This window comes from Sphaerodactylus townsendi, linkage group LG01 (genome assembly GCF_021028975.2).
Source record: "Sphaerodactylus townsendi isolate TG3544 linkage group LG01, MPM_Stown_v2.3, whole genome shotgun sequence".
Lineage (NCBI taxonomy): Eukaryota > Metazoa > Chordata > Lepidosauria > Squamata > Sphaerodactylidae > Sphaerodactylus > Sphaerodactylus townsendi.
In genome coordinates, this window is record NC_059425.1 from 182619972 (window position 1) to 182644135 (window position 24164).

The 24164-nt window shown below is 44.6% G+C and overlaps 1 protein-coding gene across 1 annotated transcript in view; it reads right to left on the minus strand.

Annotated features, from left to right (window-relative positions):
* TASP1 (taspase 1) overlaps positions 1–17885 on the minus strand; it is a 66687-nt gene extending 48802 nt beyond the window's left edge. Inside the window, exons 1-4 of the mRNA XM_048506361.1 lie at positions 17594–17885; positions 14943–15159; positions 11915–11982; positions 10308–10376 (exon numbers count right to left, since the gene is read on the minus strand). Coding sequence (XP_048362318.1) covers positions 10308–10376; positions 11915–11982; positions 14943–15087 — 282 coding nt within the window. The 5' untranslated portion in view covers positions 15088–15159; positions 17594–17885. The remainder of the gene's footprint in view (positions 1–10307; positions 10377–11914; positions 11983–14942; positions 15160–17593) is intronic.
* Between the last annotated feature and the right edge of the window lie 6279 nt (positions 17886–24164).

Genomic DNA, 24164 nt, shown 5'->3' on the forward strand with positions numbered 1-24164 from the left:
ATTCCCTGACTCTTTTGTACTATGAGAATTAAAGGTTGTTCATCGCAGTTAAATCCTGCAGTACTCGGCCACTAGACAGTTTGCACAGCAAAGCCTTTAAAACTGTTTAACGCAGATCCTCTAACAGGAAGTGGGAAGGAATCTCTTGTTATTTGCAGCACGAAATCAGAGAAGGGGAGATGAGAAAGAAAAAGAACCTCTAATTATGGCGACATGACTGATCTCCTAACCCTGGGGTGTCCAACTCTGGCGCCCCAGATGTTCATAGACTTTGAGGACACAGCTAAGGGCCACCGTTGAACTATCTGTTTGGGAAGACAGCTAAGCCAGTCCCAGACTCTCGGAGAACTCAACAGCAGATGGTACAGCAGATGGGACTTGACAGCAGATGGGACTTGACACCCACGTGCCAAGGCTGAAACCGCTCAAGAATCTGAAACCGCTCAAGAATCTGGCTCGCTCGCCCACCCACATACCTTGCCAAGGGCCAACTCCTCTCCACAGTCTGCCAATTAGATCAGGAGACTGAAGTTGGAGTGACAAGCTGAGTGATGAACTATTGAAAAAGCAACAGGCTCTATTTTTTCCTCTTCTGTTCGTTGGTTGGTAAAGCCCTCTGCTGTTTCTGTCCCGGCCCACTGTGCTGGAACCAAAAACCGCCAAAGCAACTAAAAATATTCAACGTGACCGAAGCGCGCACAAAGTTCTAAGCTGCTTCTCCCGACGGTGGCGGTGGAAAGTGTGTCAAGTCACAGCCGATAAGGGTTTTCATGGTAAGGCATGTTCAGAGGCGGCTTGTGATTGCCTGCCTCGGTGCGGGCTGAGAGAGTTCTGAGACAGCTGTGGTTGGCCCAAGGTCACGCAGTACCAGCAGGCTTCAGGAGGAGGGTGGAGAATCGTGCCCTGTTCTCCAGATTAGAGTCTGCCACTCTCGACCACACCACGCTGGCTCTTTCTCCTGACTAGGTTCAATTAAATGAGCCTTCTTCTCATGGCTGTTCTTCTCAACCCTAGTAGACCTAGTCTCTCCAGATTGACTTTCTATGGCGTGCACTTCATCAGAATTCCTTCAGTTCTAACATATAAAATCAGCTGGTATTTTAAAAAAATTGGGATGCATTTGGAAGTTGTCATAGTTTTATTGCACAGTGGAAACAGAAATGTTACGTAAATAACATAGCAGCTGGACAGCATCTAAGAGGGGTGGAGCACCCAGCCCAAGATAGAAGAAGAAGAGAAGAAGAGTTTGGATTTATATCCCCCCTTTCTCTCCTGTAAGGAGACTCAAAGGGGCTGACAATCTCCTTGCCCTTCCCCCCTCACAACAAACACCCTGTGAGGTGGGTGGGGCTGAGAGAGCTCCGAGAAGCTGTGACTAGCCCAAGGTCACCCAGCTGGCGTGTGTGGTGGGAGTGTACAGGCTAATCTGAATTCTCCAGATAAGCCTCCACAGCTCAGGCGGCAGAGCGGGGAATCAAACCCGGTTCCCCAGATTAGAGATGACCTCTGGGTCTACAGACATGGTGACCAGATTTAAAAAATTTCAGTTTGAGCTTTTTTTACCAATTGCAAATTCCTTAGCGCAGTGTTTACATATCATTCTTATGCCTTCTGCCAGTGCGAACCGCAGAAAAATTACACTTACTGAAGACTGTGCATATTTTATTTTATTTATTTTGGATTCATATCCTGCCCGATCCCCAAAGGGCTCACGTCATATACAGGACGTGATGAGTTTATCTGGCCACTTGGTACCAATCACATCATGAGTACTGAGGTACTGACCGGTGTGCCATCTACAGATAATATTCCTCTGAGTAGAATTGCTACCTGAGGATATAGTGATGGCCAGAGGCATATATAGCTTTAAATAGAGATTACATAGATTTATGGAGGCCAAGTCTGTCAGTGGCTTCTAGCCATGGTGGCTAAAGGGAACCTCCACATTCAGAGGCAGTCAACCTCTGTGCCAGGAGACAACATGAGGAGAAGGCCTCGGTCTCTATACCCTGTCGTTGGACCTCCAGAGTAACTGGAGACAGGATGTTGGACTAGATCAGGGGTCTGCAACCTGTGGCTCTCCAGATGTTCATGGACTACAAATCCCATCAGCCCAATAAGCCATGCTGGCAGGGGCTGCTGGGAATTGTAGTCCATGAACATCTGGAGAGCCACAGGTTGCAGACCCCTGGACTAGATGGACTGTTGGTCTGATCCAGCAGGCCTCTTCTGATGTTCTTACTGGTGTACCCAGAACTTAAGAACTTAGGGCAAGATACAGGAAGACTTTTTCTCTCCTCCTCCAAGGCACTGAAGGAGGAAAGCACATTTCACCGAGCCTCATACCATCGCAACAGTCTGCACTCCTCACGCAGAGGACAACGTGCTCTTCCAAAGGAACTTTCTCTGGAAAGAACCAGATTGAGGGTACGCACGTCTTTACACTGAGTCACGCTTTGTGCGGATTTCTGGCACTCTGGCTGCGGAGGGGCTCTCACCGCTCACTGGATTAATTTTTTTCCCATTTCAGCTGCCCAACTTATCCGTTTGGTTTAAGCGTTCTTCTGGCTGTATTTTACCCAACAACTCGTTCCGCCTTCTGTTCATGCAACCTTCAGAAAATGTGCTTAAACCGTGCTTCCATCTGGCCGACACCTGCAGTCCTGGTACCAATAGTGCTAATGGAAAGGGACGGAGCAGCTAAGTGCTGCAAAATGTTTTTCCTACATATGCGACTGCTCTCTGCACTTCGGAGCCATGGTAGCCGGCGGCTGCCTCTGTGAAGTCCACCCGGTCTGGCAGAAGGAGCGTGTGTTCTTTCCACCCAGCAGATGAAGGACGAACCACCGGTGTATCACAAGCAAACTGTCAGTTAGCTCGTAAAAGATCAGTGGAAACCCCTGCTCTTTGACGAGTCTTTGAAGTGATGCCTCTTGGACAGCAGGGATTGTGCAATTGGCAATGTGTAAACTCAGCAGAAACGAAAGACCGTGGGGGAGGGGGGGATGCGGAACAGATGGGGGGAGAAAAGATTTCTCTCTTCTATCTGCTCGACTCAAGCAGATATTTTAGAAGAAGAAGAAGAAGAAGAGTTTGTTTTGTTTTGCTTTGCTACAACAGACCAACATGGCTACTTCACTGGATTTATCAGAAATAGGGCAACAAACAGAGCAGAGCTGAAGACTAGGTTCAATTAAGAAGAAGAAGAAGAAGAAGAAGAAGAAGAAGAAGAAGAAGAAGAAGAAGAAGAGGAGGAGGAGGAGGAGGAGGAGGAGGAGGAGTTTGGATTTATATCCCCCCTTTCTCTCCTGCAAGAGACTCAAAGGGGCTTACAATCTCCTTGCCCTTCCCCTCCCTCGCCAAACAAACACCCCCTGTGAGTGTATAGGTGGTGGGCTGAGAGAGCTCCTCTATAGAAGCTGTGGACTAGGCCCAAGAAGGTCACCCAGCTGGCGTGTGTGGGAGTGTACAGGCTAATCTGAATTCCCCAGATAAGCCTCCACAGCTCAGGCGGCAGAGCTGGGAATCAAACCCGGTTCCTCCAGATTAGATACATGAGCTCTTAACCTCCTACGCCACTGCTGCTCATTTTAAATGGGTTTTTTTGGGGCAGCCCAAGCAACGTGATCCTCTGCAGAGTTATTCCAGCATAAGCCCACTGATGGGGGGATGGGGGATGGGGGCTTTCCAGTATTTTGCACTGTGTCACATGTATGACTATCTGCCACTAGGGCAGAAGTCATGGGTGTGCCCTCACTGCAATTAGCTCCTGGCACTCAAGGAACGTGTGCGTTCTCTTGAAGCCAAGGTGGCAGACCTGGCGAAGCTGAGAGAGCCAGAGAGGGCAACAAACGAGGCTTTCAGGGACCTAGCAGCCGGGTCCCACTCCCAAGGTGACATCTCTTCAGATGTCATGGAGAAATCGAGAGTCTGGGGACGGAGGGTGCCAGTCTGAGGTGGGGGAAGATGCTCCCTTAGATGGGACCCCTTCCTTAGCTGGTGGCTTCAGATATCCTCCTCAAGACTGAGGATACCCCTCGGGGAGGTGGGGGGGGCCCCTTGCAGTGGAAGTGGGATCTCGGACTCTCATTAGGAATATAGAGAGTTGGGCTTGTGAGAGGCTGTGAATGACCGCGATGGGTGACTTGGCCTCGCCTGGTGCTGGCGGTTGTCGGGATGTCACGCCCTTCGGCCTAGATAGGCTGTTAGACAGTGCCAGGGGTGGAGTCAGCAGTTGTGGTCCAGCATTGGTACCAATGACATTGGGAAATGTAGCTCTAGAGGTCTCTGGAAGCCAAATTCTAGGCTGCTAGGAAAAAAGCGTTTTCAAAAAATCCAGGGACCCCCAAGGTGGCATTCCTCCCAAATGCTACTCTGTTCCGATCGCCGCAAGCAGGGCGCAGGGTAGGCAAGCTGGAGATACAGGGTCCTCAATGCGTGGATGAGAAGGTGCGGGTGTAAAAGCAGAGGGTTTCAGATTTGGTCAGGAACTGGGGAACCTTTTGGGATAAGGCAGGCCTGTACTAAAAGGGACGGGCTTCATCTCTCTACCCAAAGAGGGAACCAGGCTAGCTGGCGCCAACGGGCTAAAGGTGGCAGAACAGCTTTTTTAAACTGGATCACTGGGGGAAAGCCGACAGGGAGCTGAGGTGACTCTCGGGTTCGAAATACAGAGTCCCTGGGGATGGCAGACAGAGAGGGAGGTTTTTCTAAATCAACCACATACAAGCCTTGAGGGAGCATAGCAATGCGTGATAAGTGAGAGTGTCTACAAAAGGCTAGAGGGCAAAACACATAAATCCTGTAGGTTAGGGGATACAGAGACAGAGTATACAAGTGTTCCTCTATGCTAATAGTAGAAGCATTCGAATTTTAAAATGGGGAGCTGGAGTACAGAGCTCTTCTGAAGGAGGATATTGATATAGTGGGCATCACAGAGACATGGTGGAATGAGGAGAACCAGTGGGATGCTGTTATCCCAGGTTAAGCAGGCTCTACAGGAAGGATACAGGGACAGGGCGATTGGGGTGGGGTGGCTCCCTCTACATCAAAGGCGAGAGCATATAGTGTCAGCATAAAATAGAGCAATGCAGGGGAGCTTGATTCCTCTACAGAAGCTAACTGTGGATATTAATACCAGGGTGAAGCATAGTTTAACATTAGGGAATATATTATCGGCCTCCTGACCAAAGTGCAACAAGAGGATTCTGAGGATGGAAAAAGAAATCAGAGAGGCCAACAAAAGCAAAAAAAATGTCGCGGGTAATGGGCGCATTTTAACTTATCCCCACATAAACTGGAAAAAATGCAATGTTCCAGGTCAAGTAGTAAGGAGAGGAACATTCCTGGATATGCTTAAAATGACTGTGGCTTAAAGCAGGCTAAGATGGTTGTGAAACCAACCATAGGGGAGAGGTGGATCCTAGATCTAATTCTATGTGGGACCCAGGACCTGGTGCGGGAAGTCAGTGTTGTTGAGCCGATAAGGAACAGCCCACCACAATGCTGTCAGATCTCAATATCTCTGCATGCTAACAAGTGACAAACTACTTAATGTAGTTGGCGACATTTTGCCCTCTCTCAGGAAAGCGGAAATTCTCAAAAGATGAGGGGAGATAGTGCGAGGAAGCTGGAAAGGGGAAAAAAATTAAGATGAGTCAAAATGTCCAAGGTGCTTGGAGGCTATTTAAAAAACACAGTCTTTAAAAGCTCAGCTGGAAATGTGGTTCCAGAGGGTTATAGGAAAGGCAGCGCCCAGTCCAAAAGAAGAAAGCCACCATGGTTAACAAGGGAGGTTGTGGGAAATTCATTAGGAAAAAAAAGATGTCTTTTAGAAAATGGAAGTCCAACTTAAACTGGATGAAGAATACTTCAGAGAGAAACACAAATGGTGGCAAAAAGAGAAGCAAGTTAGCTGTAAGGGAGGCAAAAAAGGATTATGAGGAACGACATTTTGGCTGCTTAACATCAAGACAAGTTTTTTGAACAAAACAGTTCCTTTCAAGTACATCAAAAAAGCAGGGAAGCCAGCTTAGGAAGCCGGGTAGGCCCAAGTAGATGATGAAGGAAACAAAAGGTAAAAGTGCTAAAAGATGACAGGGAGATTGCAGATGAAGCTGAATGAATTCTTTTGCATCTGTCTTCACCCAAGAGGAGGTGAGGAAAAATTCCTGCACCTGGAACCAAGCTTCTTAGGAGGTGAATCTGGTGAACTAGCTGGTTAGTGGTATGACAAGGGAAGAAGTTCCTGGCAGCCATTGATAAAATCCAAATGCTACCCAAATCCCCTGGGCTCAGATTGCATCTTTCATCCAAGAGTTCTTAAAGAGCTCAAGCATGAAATTGCTGATGTTCTCTACATTAATATGCAATCCTTTATCCCTGAAATCAGGCTCCATCCCTGAAGACTGGAAGATGGGCCAATGTCAAGCACCTTTCAATTCTTTAAGAAAGGGTCTTAGGGGACCCGGAAATTACAGCAGGCCAGTCAGTTTGACATCATCTGGTTCCTGGGTAAATTAGTAGAATCTTATCATTAAAGATAAAATTATTAAACATGTAGAAAAGCAAGAACTGCTGAGTGAAGAGTCAGCATGGCTTTTGTAGAGAGGCAAGTCCTGTCTTACAAACTTCTACTTAGGAGTTCCTTTTGAGGGTGTAAACAGACATGTGGGATAAGGGGGAAATCCAGTGGACATTGTCTACTTGGATTTCCAAAAGGCTTTTGACAAAGTTCCCTCACCAGAGACTGTTGAGAAAAAACAGCAATGAAGGAATAAGAGGGGAAGTCCTCCTATGGATTAAAAAAAAAAAACTGGTTAGAGGAAACAGGAAACAAAGGGTGGTATAAATGGGAAGTTCTCACAATGGAGAGAGATGTAACGGAGGGGAAAGTCCCCCAAGGATCCTGCTTTGGGACCAGCGTGCTCTTTAACTTCATTCATAAATGACCTGGAAGTAGGGGTGGGTAGTGTGGTGCGCCAAGCTCTTTGCAGGATGATAAACCAAATTATGTAGGGTGGTGAGAACCACAAAGGATTGCATGTAAGAGCTCCAAGCCGGACTCCTTTGATAAATTCAGGGTAGAGTGGGCAATAAGAAAATGGCAAATGCAGTTCAATGTAGCTTAAAAAATGTAAAGTGATGCACATAGGGGCAAAAAATCCAAACTTCACATACACACGCTTAAGCTGGTTAGGGGTCAGTGCTATCAGTCACAGACCAGGAAAGGGATTTGGGCGTCTTAATTGATAGTTCCATGGGAATGTCAACTCAATGTATGGCAGCTGTGAAAAAAAAGGCAAACTCTATGCTGGGGATAATTAGGAAAGAAGTTGATAATAAAACTGCAAGGATTGCTCAGTGCCCTTATATATAAAGCAGTGGTGCGACCGCACTTTGAGTAAATTGTGTGTTCAGTTCTGGTCAGCCACATCCTCAAAAAAAAAAAAAGGGATATCAAGAGATAGAAAAAAAAGTGCAGAGAAGGGCAACGAGGATGATTGAAGGATTGGAGCACCTTCCCTTATGAGGGAGAGGCTTTGGCAGCGCTTTGGGACTCTCTCTTTAGTTTGGAGAGAAGACGCCTGAGAGGGGGATATGATTGAAGTCTATAAAATTGTGCATGGGGTAGAAATGTTGACAGAGAGAAATTTTTCTCTCTTTCTCACAATACTAGAACCAGGGGGCATTCATTGAAAATGCTGGGGAAGAATTAGGGACTAATAAAAGGAAACACTTCTTCTACGCGAACGCAAGTGATTGGTGTTTGGAATATGCTGCCACAGGAGGTGGTGATGGCCACTAACCTGGATAGCTTTAAAAAGGGTTTGGACAGATTTATGGAGGAGAAGTCAATCTATGGCTACCAATCTTGATCCTCCTTGATCTCAGATTGCAAATGCCTTAGCAGACCAGGTGCTTGGGAGCAGCAGCAGCAGCAGCAGCAGGCCATTGCTTTCACATCCTGCATGTGAGCTCCCAAAGGCACCTGGTGGGCCACTGCGAGTAGCAGAATGCTGGACTAGATGGACTCTGGTCTGATCCAGCAGGCTGGTTCTTATGTTCTTATGTTCTAAACCAGGGGAAGATAAAGTCCTTTTTGTCATTTGCTGTATAAAAGCGATGAAATGTTTTCGGCCCTGACAGAAACTTAGGAGTCTGAGGGCAGATGAGGGCCCCCTTAACAGGATTTGCGGGAGCTACAAGCAGAATCTTTTCAAAAGACCGAGGCACCCTTCCGCTTTTTCCAAGAGAGCCTTCTTCACTGGATTCTGTTGTTGCGGGTCAACTGACAAATTCTCTTTCTGTTCTATCTGCTGTGCTTTTTCCTATTGGAAGAAAACCCAGTTCTGTCCATAGATGCAGAGAACTCTGCAAAAGGTATGGAGTTTGAGGGGATTTGACGGGATTCATGACGGGTAGGCTACTAGCTGTAGTGACTAAAGAGAATCTTCATATTCACAGGCAGTAAACCTCTGAACACCAGTGCCGGGAGGCGACGTCCGGAGAAGGGCCAGTTTGCAACTGTGTGAGTTACAATACTGGACTAAATGGACCACTGGTCTGCTCCAGCAAAGAGTCCCTTACATTCTTACACTTTCTGTCTGTTCCTATTGTTAGATCACTGGGTCTTTCCCCAAGCCCTCAGATCCATCCATGTGAAATAGACAGTCACCTGTCCCACCTATATGACCACATTTCCATATACCATATATACTCGTGTATAAGTCAACCCGAATATAAGTCAAGGCACCTAATTTTACCACAAAAAAACTGGGAAAACTTATTGACTCGAGTCTAGGGTGGGAAATGCAGCAGCTACTGGTAAATTTCAAAAACAAAAATAAAATAAATAATTTCAAAAATAAAAATAGATATGGTCGGGCGCTATTTGGGGGTCTCTGCCACTGACCCCCCCATCTCACCAATCCCAAGGTCTCTGCCACCGACCTCTCCATTCCACAGCTTGTCCAGATCACCCAGGTCAACTGGCTGTCACCCGCCGAGAACCAGGGGCTGGCCATCGCCAAGAACAAGGCAGAGGCAGAGAAAGCAGCTGAAAGGGGGAAGGCAAAGAAGAAGGCAGAGGAGAGCGAAGCAGAGAAGGAGGCTGAGAAAGCGGCTGAAAGGGGGAAGGCAGAGAAGAAAGCAGGAGAGAGCGAAGATGGAAGAGAAGGGAAACCACACAAGAATTAAGTGGGACCCTCACTCGTGTATAAGTCGAGGGGGGCTTATTCAGCACAAAAAAAGTGCTGAAAAAGTAGACTTATACGCGAGTATATAAGGTATAATACTGGACTAAATGGACCACCGGTCTGCTCCAGCAAAGAGTCCCTTACATTCTTACACTTTCTGTCTGTTCCTATTGTTAGATCACTGGGTCTCTCCCCAAGCCCTCAGATCCATCCATGTGAGATAAACAGTCACCTGTCCCACCTATATGACCACATTTCCATATATATCCCCTTTCCTCAGTAAGCGTCTTGCTAATAAGCAAAACAGTTACATAAGGTGTCAAGGATGTACGTCCACCTCCCATCATGCTGTGCAATCAAAGCACATTTTCCTGGACCAATTAAACAAATCTGAGCAGGGTTCTGAGTACTGTTGCTTAAGATTGCTCAATTTCTTCCTCGGCAATTAATTATTGGCTACCCATGCAATCCTAAAAACTTGTTCCCTGGAGTAAGCCCCACTGGACAGAATGAATCTGTGTAAACTTTGTGCTAAGATTTCACCAAAACTAGCACCGGGGCTCTGACCTATTCAGTGGATGAGTCTGGATCCACCAACGACTATTAATAGTTCTGTTGTGGCGTGCTGGATTTCATAAACTTGCCTTTTCACGCACAAGGTTTAAAACGGGGAGGGCAATAGAATGAGCTTTTCTGACTAGGAGGGCAGCAGAACGTTTTCCAGAACACCAAAGAAAAATTAATGAATGCGTTTCCAGGCGACGAGCTCAGGATTAATAGAGACCCCCCCCCCCAATACACAAACACCCCATAAATGTTAAAAAGAAAGTCTTCAGCACAACTGTCAAAGAGAAAAGAAAACGTTTGGAAGGTAATCCACTGTGAAAGCAACCAGACAACTATGTCCAGAAAAGAATGTATCTGGATTGTTAGGAAACAGTCACAAGAAAACAGAAAATGAATAGCTCTGGAGCCTGCTAGTTTGTTAAATATTGAGGATTTCTAATACAGCTTACCCGACTACTGCACCTAACACAGGACAAAAAAAAAAAACCCTTTTGGTCAGCAAACTGCAACCAGGAGAGTAAATTTCTGAATAACTGGAAGTACCTCTAATTCGACCAGCGCGGCAGTCACTGCATCTGTTACGAGGGCACCAGCTTGTAGTTTTTCAATTGCCTGGAAGACAGAGTTGTTACATGATCAGTCTTCAGCATGAGAAAAGTCCACTGACAGTGCAGTCCTAAACAGTCACACAGAGCCTAAGTCTATTGACTTCAATGGGCTTCAGAGAGTGCAACTCTGATTATGACTGCAGGTGAGTCACCTTGAATGATGAGAAGGGAGGAGATGTTATTCAATGACCCTTCCAGGAAATTTTTAGGGATGTGATTTGGAGGGGGGGGATATACACATACACATGCAGATTAGGTAGGCAGGCAGGTAAGCAGGCAGGCAGGCAGACACGTGTATGTGTGTTGTGTGTATGTGAGTGTGTGTGTGTGTGTAAGAAAAAAGGGCAGGTACACCTGAAAGTTATCAAAAAAATAAAAATATTCTGTACCTTTAAGGCTCACTACCTTCACAATGATGTTTTTACTACAGCTAACCCCTGGGGGTTAGCTAGCCCCTTGTATATTGCATACTTCTCTTATTTCCTTGTAAAGAGAGTTTTTTGTTTGAGTTATATCACTGTGAAGTCATAAATATTATTTCTGTAGTAAAAATGTCACTGTGAAGGTAGTAATACCTATGTGTGTGTCAAGTACTATTTAAGGGAACTGTTTCACAGTACTTGAGTCTTAAAGGTACAGAATATTTATTTTGTGTGTGTGTGTGTACATACACACACACACACACACACACATATAAAACTAGAGCAGGTCTGCTAAGTCAACGCCAAAAATTTTGGCACATCCAGAGTCCTATGTGAAAGTGAAAACGAAAACACCTCTAACGCGTGAAGTGTTCTACATGTTGTTTGACAGACCAGCAGCCAGAAGTCTCACCGGTATAGTGCCCAATATAGAAGCTGTGAGTGCACAAACAGGGCTTCTGGATTGAAGATTTACACATACAAATGGAGAAACCCAGGACTGGTCTGTCACTTTAATTCACTGTGTTTGTTTGCAAAAAGGAAATGTCCCAGGAACTTTGCAGTTGCATTGATTTGGATGCTTGTTGACACGTTTGGGAAGCTAGACATCCAGCCATTAGATTTACAAACTGAGCGCATGAACTTTACTGACTCCCGATGAAAGGGATTATTTACGTTCACTGAATCCCGGCAAGGGAATTGTTTATATTTGGGTTTGTTTGGTTTAATCAGGACCGATTAACATTATGTATATATGAGTTGAATAACAACATAATTTGTGCATATTGATGTGGTTAACACAGTTAAGAGCTTGGTGCCATATATAAAGTAATATAAGACTTTAGAATACATTGCAGCATTGAATTCTTTCAGCTTAGGAGGGCATTGCGAGGTTGGTACTTGACTTTCTAGCCACCACCACAGAAGTTACATGCATACCTATATCAAGAGAATGTTGCTATTCTTCTGTTTACCAATTCTGTATTTCAAAGTCTATGCTTCATCAAGTAATGCTGTAACGTTCACACGTCCCAAAAAAGATTTTTAAAAAATCACAATTACAGTTAACTGGAAAAGAAACTTTTTGTAAAAAGCCACCCAATAAACATTAAAGTCTTACCTTCCGACAAGCTCGTTTACACACATGCTTATATTCTTTGGCTTTGGATTCCGAATGATACCCTGCACCTAACAGCAAAACAGATTTAGGGGGAGGGAGAAATCAAAGTTCAGTGATTGCTACAGTATGCTATAAGCCAAGTGTTTCATACAAGTAGTCTACAAAGCAACATGCCTTGATATTCAACCCGCTTTGCGTGCGCAGGAAGCGGAGTGGAAAATATTTCTGCCTGATCTCATCCCATCATAAAGGTGGGTCACGCGGGCACAAGGCTAATCAGGTTGTCCTTACACTCACACACATTACTAGCGCATACATCCCTGTAGCATTCAATTGCTCCAAGTGTGGGATCATTACATTTGTGAAGGGCGTCTTAATACAAATGTCATCCGGAAATTTGGGGGGGGGGGGGCAATTGCTGTAATATGGCTCCCTTTCAGCAAACGTCTATCAACATTTCAACACAAATCTGAGAGGGATGTGGCTCGGTGGCAGAGCATCTACTTGGTATGCGGAAGGTCCCAGGTTCGATGCCTGGCATCTCTAGTTTTTTTTTTTTAAGGCAATAGGTAATGTAAAAGGCCCCGGTTTGGTACCCTGGAGAGCGGCTGCCAGTTTGTGTTGGCAACGCTGAGCATCATGGATCAAAGGTCGGATTCAGTATAAGGCAATGTCATACGCACACATGGCAGTTTTTAAACTGAGATTTCACTGCTGATGCCCAAGTTATTTTGTTTTTTCCCCCCAAGAATACGTGTTTCTGATGCCCACAGCAGCTAGCATAAGGTCAAGTCAATCTACACAATGTACTTAAAGAGAATATGAAATTTCTCCCATAAACTTTTCCACTGTATTACAGTAAAACATGTTGCTTTCTATACATTCAGTTGCTTTCTATACAGTGGAGAATCCTGACATAACCAAGACCCATGCATAGGCACAGGACGGGGAGGGGGAGACTGCCTGTCCCTTATCATGATATGCTGTTTTTGTCTTCTATTATTATTATTATTATTATTATTATTATTATTATTATTATTATTATTATTATTATTATATTGATACAAAAACAGTTATACACAGCAAACAAGATCAATATGCTGGATTTTGTATTACATCACACGTCGGACACTTCCCAAGCATCTAGGACTGTGTGATGTATCGACGAATAATGTGTGCAGAGCCGAGTAGGGTGGCCTTTTGCAGCTGACATATGGTGATTTTGTCAGGCCTATTGTTTTTAAGTACCGTCCAAGGTCTTTAGGCACTGCACCCAGTGTGCCGATCACCACTGGGACCACCTTTACTGGTTTGTGCCAGAGTCTTTGTAGTTCAATCCTTAAATCCTCGTATCGTCTAAGTTTTTCCAGTTGCTTCTCATCAATTCTGCTGTCACCAGGAATTGCAACATCAACTATCCACACTTTCTTTTTTTCCACAATCGTGAGGTCAGGAGTATTGTTTATTGTTTATTGTTTATTGTTTATTGTTTATTATTATTATTATTATTATTATTATTATTATTATTATTATTATTATATTGTTGTTGTTATTTGTTTGTTTGTTTGTTTGACTGCTCTACCTCCCGAAGGGTTCAGAGCGGTTTACAGGTCAAACAAGACAAACAGTAAACAACAAAGTACAAAAGAGAGACAAATCAAATAATACAGTTAAAATTCAATAAAATCAGTAGCAACAGTAAGGCCCACCCATAATTTAGTGGATTTTAGGTGTGGGATGGGACCATGGAAGCATTTCAAGTGCGTCCCAAGCACTGATCATGCCAACATATGCTGGTTAGAGAGCAAGCATGTTGTAGCGGTCAGTGGTTAAATCTTTTCATTAATTATCCACATCTCAGAGAAATTACTTAAATGAGGATATGCATCTTTACTGCAGGTACACATTTCTATTCAGCATTGTTGAGTATGTTATTGATGGGTAGGATCATAATCAAGGGCCATAATAAAATTGAATAAGTTACTGACTTGGTAAATATTTTGGCGTTTTGTGGTCTGCTCCTGGCCTGAAAAACGTTTTGTCAATATTCTCTTAAGCTGCTTGATGAATGCTTGATGCTGTTTTTATGCCTCAGCTTGTTTTACTGGTTTTGATTTGTTTCTTAATGGCTGAGTTTTAATATTTGGTTGTTGTTGAAGCTGTATGCAAGCTCCAGCAGGTCCCTGGAGAAGCAGCACATCGATTTTCCAAATCAAGAAATAAGTTACCAACACCTCCATCTGTCCCTGTGAGACTATGGCACACACAGTTATGATCAGGGTCGCTGATGTTCTGGATTCAAACCCCTTAGCCAGATGTAGTGGCGAGAGGGCCTCTTCTTCCTCTATAACAGTGTAACGGGAAGAAGGGGATGTAAGACAGGCCGATGAGACAGAGCTATTCTACCAGGCCTACAGCTGAGGCCATTGATGGTTTTCCAACACAACTGGCTTCCTTTCACTCTCCCCCTCTTATTTTAGAATTAATTGGGGCAACAGGTGATATATATTTATGGTGAGGATCTTGACCGTTGTTGTACAGTTTTGTTATGAATGTTGTTGCAAATTGTCCTGAGCCCATCAAGGAAACGGTGGCCTCTAAGTCAAATTACAAACAAACAAACAAATAAATGAATATGTTTACTCCTTGTAATGCAATGTAATTAGTTTGTTGTTTTGCTTTTATTTTCTTAAATCTGAATCCTCTTACCGTGATTGCCATTTCAATTTATGTGCGCTACTTCAATCTTCAGTAATAAAGATTTTTGCCATTTAAGCAGAGAGGGTCTGAAATTGCACACATACCCTGAAGACTGCTCTTACACACTAAAGGGGGAGCTAAAGAAACTGGAGCTCTGCCTTTTGTACTTGCTCAGAGACAGTCTTTACCAGGGTACCCCAAGGCACTGGTTACTTGACAGATATAGTTTTATATCTTCGGATGGTGGTGCAAGCAAATGTGCAACACGCAAATGAAAACACAGAGATGGGTTTCTGACAGACACCACACAATGCTCATTAAGTCTTACCGGCATGTACAAGTACAAATCCCACCCGTCTCCCTTTCTGAGTTTGCTTGGTTTCATGTTCTTTCGCCAGCACTCTGACTGAAGCAGCAGGAGAGGATCTTGAGGGTAAAACTTCTACTGAGCTTATCCCCTTTTCCATGATCATACTTCAAGGTTACCATTTTTTGTGGGAAAGAGCATGCTTCCATCCGGAGGAAAACACAGTACGGCACACTCCCTGAAAGAAAAATTACAGACACGAAATGACAATTGTCTGGAAGGTTTTAAACTAAAATAAATGCATGACCACGATCATCCTTCTCAGGGAAAAAACAAACAAACAGGGGAGCCTCAAGGATACTACGCCTGATGAGATACCTGACAGCATATTATTACCTAAGTTATGACAGCAGATGCATCCAAGCATCACTAAATATTGTGCTACAGTAATGCCATAAGGATTCCTTACAGCTTTACTGACCTGTCCACATAGAATAATCTGGTTGCATTTTATTACTATAATACAATGATATCACAATACCAATCCAGTCCAGGTTTATTCAAAACAGCAGAAAGATACTGACAATAGTCTATAGGAGCAGCAGTGGCGTAGGAGGTTAAGAGCTCGTGTATCTAATCTGGAGGAACCGGGTTTGATTCCCAGCTCTGCCGCCTGAGCTGTGGAGGCTTATCTGGGGAATTCAGATTAGCCTGTGCTCTCCCACACATGCCAGCTGGGTGACCTTGGGCTAGTCACAGCTTCTCGGAGCTCCCTCAACCCCACCCACCTCACAGGGTGTTTGTTGTGAGGGGGGAAGGGCAAGGAGATTGTCAGCCCCTTTGAGTCTCCTGCAGGAGAGAAAGGGGGGATATAAATCCAAACTCTTCTTCCAAACTCTTCTATATATCTGGCATGACACTATAGATATATGGCTGACTTTTCTATTGTGGTAAATATACTGCTCTGTGGGTTTTTAAAAAGCGCAAAAAATACAGTGATTAAGAGTCAGCAGACAGCATGCGTTCAGAAGAATCTCTATAGCTAACCCTGAAAATCCCTGACAATTCATGGAAGAGAATGCATTGTGCAGATGGAGAACTGTGTGACTCCTCCTCCAACTAGCAAGATTCTACATATTATTTGTAATTGTGATCAGTCTGTAGGACTTCAAATAACAGTCCAAGTGGTCAGTGGAATGTTATCCCTTTATGAACTGTAACATATTTGTCCCCACTACAAGTGCAACTAAGGGTGAGGCGAAAACTTCCATGTACATTAACTTACTGAACCACACGCTTCACAGTTAGCATGCATAGGGCAAAAAGGTCAGCAGGGTGACCACATCACCACGTGCTAACACCCAAGATTACTTAGGCTGCTTTCACACACCACTCGATATTGGATGACTATTGTACTTTGGAATTTGTTCGCAATTTATTCATTTATAGCAGGGGTCCCCAAACTACGGCCCGGGGGCCAAATGTGGCTCCCTGAAGGCATTTATCCGGCCCGCCAGGCATGGCGGCGATGGCTCCATTCATGTGCAGTGGGGGCTCGAGGGAGAGGAGGAACCGGCCCCAACGGCTGTTGATTGCAGTTACATGATGGCACCCCCAAGTCTCCATGAATTTTCTGACCCAGAGTTGGAAACCTTACATGTGGCAACTCCTGCTCCACCCTTCCCTCTCAGCTACTCCATGTGTTGCTCTCAGGCTTTCTGTTCCTACTCACCTTCCCATTGGCATCAGCCAGGCTGGCGAATCGCTCGCTGGCTGCTAGGGAGGAAAGAACCCAGGAAGATACCTGATCCTGGGTTAGATGGAATGCTTCATTGGGAAAGTTCTGCTTTTTTTTTTTTTTTTACAGAGGAAGGTATTCCACAGCCTCCCCAACAATATTTGGAGCCCACCCTGTACTTGACATACTTTGGTTACTGTTCTAAAAATAGACCATGACAGAAAGGCTGAAAGGTGAAATCAAACATTTTACAATCATTTGTGCATAGGAATTTGTTCATAGTTTTTTTTTAGTCCGGCCCTCCAACAGTCTGAGGGACAGTGAACTGGCCCCCTGTTTAAAAAGTTTGGGGACCCCTGATTTATAGTCTGCCTTTCTCATTTGGACACCAGGCAGATTACCCAAAGTGAGTCAACACAGGATAGGACATTCAGAGAACAATCTGGAATTAGGATTGTAGAACCAACCAGAAATCTGAAAACAGAACCGAAGCAAAGTATAAGTGCTAGCTAGCCCAACACATCAAATGATGCAAACATTACATAGTAGGGCTTACATTGTGAGCTGTGTGAGCAAGACAAGCCAAGAGGTGAAACTGCATTCATGAAGCCAGCATAAGGCCCAACAATGGGTGAACCACCCATCTAAAACACTGTCATGCTGAGGATCACAAATGTTCTCCTTCCCCACCCTTACAATACCTGCATACTGGCTACACAGGATTCGAACCTGCACTAAAAAGACCAAGCAGTGAATTGGGGGTATTAGATGTAATAGCCACAGAAAATAAGGCAGGAGCAAACATCTTCAGAACCTGTTGGAGGAAAAACCAGCAAATCCCCACCCACACCGCGCTCCTGGTGGCTTTTGGGCCCCTGCACACAACACTATGCAAACAGGCGGGAACAGCCAACCGGGGTGGGCCATTGCTGACCTGTCCTTCCAAGCTTGCAGCCTCCTCCGGGTCTTCTGGGGCAGGAACGAACCCTCAGGTGGGAGGGAAGGGCAGAATCCCTGGGGTAGGGCGGAGCAAATGACAACTTTGCCTATGAGCCCCGCCCTCAGGCTCCACCCAGGGCCGTTTCACCTGCCAGGTGACATCCTCCTCTTGCACGCCACCCCTTACCGCTCAGGTGCCCTTAGGCTCCGCCCCCTCGGAGCCCCGAGAGGGCGTTGCCAGAGCAACCACCGGGAAGGAGTCGCGCTCTCGTGACGTCACGCAAGGGACGAGAGGCTCCCCCTCCCTGTCCCTATCCTCCCGCTGAGAAGGGGGGGAGAAAGCCCACTCCGGGCCAATGAGGCAGCTTCACTCACAGAAACAGGGGCGTGATCAGAGAACTCGCGCGCGGCCAGGCAAGCGCACGCGCAATGAGAGTTTGTCATTTCTCCGGTGCCCTCCGCGTCCGGGAGGGACGCAGAGGGGATAAAATAGCAGGTTTCCGCACAGCCCATACTTCCGGTTGTGATTAAAACGCCTCCGCCATGTGCGGGGAGGGGACGCGTGGAAAATGGGTCGATGTGCAACCTGAAATAGAGAAGTTTGGGGGGCGTGGAACGGCCGTGGCGTTTCTGCATACTTTTTTGTGCTAAAGACAAATAAAGGAAAATAATACTAGGCCCCCTCATGAAGAAGAGAAGAAGAGTTTGGATTTATATCCCCCCTTTCTCTCCTGCAGGAGACTCAAAGGGGCTGACAATCTCCTTGCCCTTCGCCCCTCACAACAAATACCCTGTGAGGTGGGTGGGGCTGAGAGAGCTCCGAGAAGCTGTGACTAGCCCAAGGTCACCCGGCTGGCGTGTGTTGGAGTGTACAGGCTAATCTGAATTCCCCAGATAAGCCTCCACAGCTCAGGCGGCGGAGCTGGGAATCAAACCCGGTTCCTCCAGATTAGCTACACGAGCTCTTAACCTCCTACGCCACTGCTGAGCTGTTTGGAATAGCACCCCTGTGATTGCTTCTGTTATTGCTTTTTTAAAGCAAGTGACCAGAGGCCCTGGCTCAGATTTCATTCCCTGAAATCTCCGGCTGAAAGAATCCGGTGGTAAATGATGTGAGAGATCTCAATCTTAGATCCTGGAGAACTGCTACTAGTCTGAGTAGGCAGTGCTGACACTGATGGACCAAGGGTTTGGTTCAGCAGAAAGCAGCTTGATTTGTCTGGCTCAGGAGAAGAATCTGCTTAGCGTGCACAAAGGTCTGAGGTTCAATTCCCGGCATTTCCAATAAAAAGAACCAGGCAGTAGGTGACATGAAAGATGCTCTGCCTGAGACCCTGGAGAGTTGCACCCAGTCAGAGTAGGCAATAATACAGAATATTATTGTGCCTTATATAATTCTCCTTAAATACGCTATAGAAAGGCTGGCTATAAATACTTTTTATCAATAAATAAAATAAAACTGACCTTGATGGACCAAAGGTGTGATCCAATTTAAGGCAGATTTGTGTTTTGGGGTAGGACCGTGCTTTGCATTCAGAAGGCCCCAGGTTAACCTCTGAAACTGACCCAGATAATATACATATTTGCTTTTTCTACAGCTTTGATTGCACTTTATTGGACCAAGGGTGTAATTATTTCAAATCACTTGCAACAAATCGCAAGAGTTGGGAAATAACTGGAGGTTTGAGGGAGGAGCCTAAGGAGGGGAGGGTTTGGAGAGGGGAAGGACTTCAATGGGGTATAATACCATAGACTCCGCCCTCCACAGCAGCCATTTTTTTCCAGCGGAACTGATCTCTGGAAATCAATTGTAATATGAGTAGCTCTCCAGACCCCACCTGGGCAGTACCAGGTTAAACCACTCTGCACCATATAAGTACTGCACTAGCAATATAAATCCTCTTTTCAAATGTATTATAATAAATTCACAAGTTTAAAAAATCTTATGACTTTTGTATTATTGATTACAAACAACTTTAACAACCAAAATGTCTCATTACCACACAAGGTGTAAACAGATCAAAGAGTCTTCAATACAGTAAAAATGCACAAAGCAATAAAAACGTATGAGCACTCCAAATACACTCTTTTAAAGTTGTAGCATAATGAAAATAATTCAGCTTGTCATGTACTTTACCAATACTTAAAATAAGAACATTCCTTGGGCCAGACAAGCACTGATATGGTTTGCCCTTTTGAACCTTCTCCTTGACCCATGAACCTAAAAATGACAACATATCTAATTAGTGTTAATAAGCATTACTTATGCACCACATATTCAATGCATGAGGAGAAGTAATTACACTTACACTGTTGCTTGGGAAGTAATCTCTACCCATCTTAAACCTCTTCAAATAATTTTTACTCTCAGCAATTTGGTAGGCTTTCCAAAGGGAGAAACAAATGGTCACATATCATTCCACTAATTATCCGAAAATCATTCCAGAACACATGCACATCATCCTCAAGAAAACATAATTACTAGGACAGCTTTTTGCAATAGATTCTATGGCACACTTTTAGTCATTAATGGAAAGTAAGTGAATTCTGCCATGTAGTTCCTAAATGCAGCTACCATTAATTGCTGATAACACCAGCTCCTTGTTACAGAAATGCTGCATATTCAATGCTATGGTTGAGTCCAAAGGGAATAATGGAGTTGAGTCTAAAGACATATCAAGATTCTATTTACTGTAGTAATTTCTTCACATTCAATTCTTCATTCCATGTTCCGTTGGGGTAAAAATCAGGAAACTCAGCAAATCTGGACAAAGTCCTTTTTGCAGAAAATGTTCCACTGATGGGGGTTTTTGAATATGTGACACGTGTTCTAAAATTATGACGTGTATTTTTCTAGAGGTTTGCCCCACATAACATAAATTACAATCACAACGAATGGTAATTTTGTGCAGGGAGATCTCCATGCCCCACTTAGACATTGACAACCGAGACTCAAAAGTGCCTGCTTTGACACCATACACTTTTTATATTCTGTACTTTTCCCTCACACGGGACAACAATTAAGCCCCACTAGACAACAATTAAGACCATATCCTCTTCAGAAAAAATCCTTTTCAGTTGTTATTTTAAAAGCAAATGAGATAAATTAACAAGACCAGAAGCATATTTACAAGGCAGGAGGTATTCCTTGAGTGTGCAAGAGAATGGCTTCACGCACCTCTGTATCAGTGAGTGTGTCAATCATAAAAAACATAGGTGGAGCTTAAAAGTGGTCCATTTCTCTCCCTTTCCCTTGCCAATAGGGTTGCCGCTTCTGGATGGGGAAATAGCTGGAGATTTTGGAGATGGAGCCTAGGGATGGAGTTTGAGGAAAGGAGGGCCCTCAGTACGGAATAACACCATAGAGCTGCCCCTTTACAGCAACCATTTTCCCCAGGGCAACTGGTCCCTGTCATCGGGAGATCGATTGTAATACAGTGGAACCTCGGTTTTTGTTGGTAACCCGTCTGAAAAGAATTGATGAAAACCGAAACCGATGAAAACCGAGGCAAACTTTTCTATAGGAATCAATGTAAATCCAATTAATCCGTTCTAGGCACTCCAAAAAAACCACATTTTTTGGTGAATAAACATAGTGTTTAATGTTGAAAACAGTAACAAACAATCACACCAGGACCAGCTTCAGAGCCAGTGGACCAACGTCGCACCAGAAAGCTGTCCAAAGAGGTCTGTTTCTGACACCTCTTTAAGATTTGTCTGAAATGGGGCGAGACATTGTCATTAAACAAGTTGCAGACACGGCCTGCAACAGCTTTGTCCGGGTGATTTTTCTCCACAAACCCCTGCACCTTACTGCAAATCGATGAAAACCGAGACAAATTTTTCACTGAAAAAATCGATGAAAACCGAAACTGATGAAAACCGAAGGCAATGAAAACCGAGGTTCCACTGTAATGGGAAACCTCCATGTGCTATCTGGAGGTTCACAATCTTACTTGTCAGTCAGTCAAAGGCCAGCAAGAAAGTGTGCACATAGGTGATATAATGGCAGCACATGTGGCTGAAGGTATCACTACTCTGGGGCCTTCCCCACTGACAGAGTTGAACTGGTTTCTACCTAGGTTCGCCTCAGTGAATCCCCACTGCCACCGAGCTCAACATTGTTTTGTCTCAGTCCCCACCCCACCCCCAGAACTGCAACATCCTTGTCGCAGTTATGAACTACACTTTTCTGCCGGAACAAGGTTGATACCGCTTCGAAGCTTCGAAGTGGGGAAGCATCAAAACGACACCTCATCCGTTCAACCAATCATGAGCCGCTTTTGTGGCATGTGCAGAACGGGAGAGTCGTGGCGGTCAGAAAGGGCATGTAACTGTAAACTGTATAAAAAAAAGAATGCTCCCGTTTTCCGCCGTAACACAAGCTCCAATCATGATCAAGGAGTGAAACAGGCACCAAGATGATCCCGCCCACTTAGCTCGGTTCCAGGGGCCAACTCAGTTGCTGTGGGGACAGCCTGGAATCGCCCTCCACTGAAGGGAACCGAGTCGACCTTAGCTCCCTTCTGTAGTGGGGAAAGCCCCACTATAAAACTGGGAGGAAGACGGAATCTCCAGTTAGGGATCAAGTAGTGATGGGAAAGACCTCTAGCAGAGCCCCTGCAAAGCTGCTGTCGGTCTGAGCAGACAATACTGACCTTGATCGACCTGCCGTCCAATTGAGAGTGAGGCAGATTCATGTGTTCACATATTTAGTGGCTACTGCAATGTACCTTCAGTCACACAGTGAAGATCCTTGTGCTGTGATGGCAGATGCTGGCAAAGCAATTCTTCTTTTAAAAAAACCTGCACAGCCAGTCATAAGCATTGCTGGCCAAAACTGCCGCCTGGCCCTGCTCACTTTTTGAAGGCACTTGTCAAGTACAAGAAAAGATGTCAGCGGGCTGTGTGATGCCCCCTGCTCTAAAGTGACCAACATACCAATGAGGGTAACAGAATAGGGAAGATCATTGAAATTCACAAGCACCATTGAAATTCACAAGCACATGGACAACTTCAACAGGAAGGAAGAAACCATGAAAATGAACAGAATTTGGCTGCCAGTGTTGAAAAACTCTAGAATCAAGACAGTGACTAATCAGCTCCACACAAACACAGGACAACTATAGACAATAGCAACCAAGGAAACAAAGACCAGGATACTTGTATTCAGATGCATTCACCTATTGACCTTGCTATCTTCATTGTTACTCCCAGGCTACAGACTTCTTTGTGACTCACATACCAGGCTACTCTATTCAGAGGGCCTCACCTTTTGACCTCACAGTATATATACTCCACTTGCTTTCCATTCCTACTATCAAATCCTCTGAAGATGCCAGCCACAGATGCAGGAGAAACGTCAGGAGAGAATGCTGCTAGAACACGGCCATACAGCCCGGAAACCACACAGCACCCCATCCGGTAGCTTGTTAACCAAAAAATCCCAACCACCCCTTTCATATCTCTGTGCATATTTTCCTTTAAAAGTGACTTGATTCATCCCATCCAATATGCATTGTGAACCGAAATTATCTGAAATATGAGCTAGCGTTTAAAACAGGGAACTTAGTGTCAGAAGAAGACATGCAATCTTGACTTCACAGGGCTTGGCTGAATTTCTTTTGCATTTCCTCACTGACTTGGGGAAAATCTGGGTTTGTATCTAGCCACCATATGGAGGCCGCATTCTCAGGACAGCTGTCTCCATATGGCAGGCTGGCCATACTCGGCGTCTTGCCGCACAGACCGAACATTTTTCTCACACCAATTTTTTTTAAATGTAAGTTTGCTACAGCAAGAAAAACATTGCTCATTTCGCTGCACAAAGAGAGCAATTAAAAGCAGGCTGCTTATAATCGTGAATTTGTATTGTTCCCCTGGCAATAGATGAGCCATACACTTGGCTAATTGCTTATTTTTCACATGCTATCATGTGGACCTTCTGAAGTGCAGAGCAATGGCGGGGCATAGGGTTATTTTAAGAATGGAGTGAGGTGAATTAATAAAGTTGATGTTAAAATCATCGGGTCATTACTGACCCATGGGGTGACAACACATCATGACATTTGATAGGCAGACAACATTTACAGGGCGGTTTGACATTTTCTTCCCCAGTCATCTACGCTTTACCCCAGCAAGTTGGGATACCCATTTTACTGACCTCAGAAGGATGCAAGGCTGAATCAACCTTTATATATATATACCTACCTTCATGAGGGAATTTCTTTCCTCTTTTATCTCTGGAAGTCGACACAGGATGAAGATGTACTGTATTGTACTCAATTTGGAAGAAAAGATGTAAAACGATATTTTATGATGGTATTCAATCATTACATCTGTTTTCTGTAAATGATTTTATTAGTTATATAAATGGAAATTACAAAGGTTTGCAAAAGTTTTTAAAAATTTACAGATAACAGATGTAATGATTGAATACCACCATAAAATATCGTTTTACATCTTTTCTTCCAAATCGAGTACAATACAGTACATCTTCATCCTGTGTCGACTTCCAGAGATAAAAGAGGAAAGAAATTCCCTCATGAAGGTAGGTTCAAACAGAG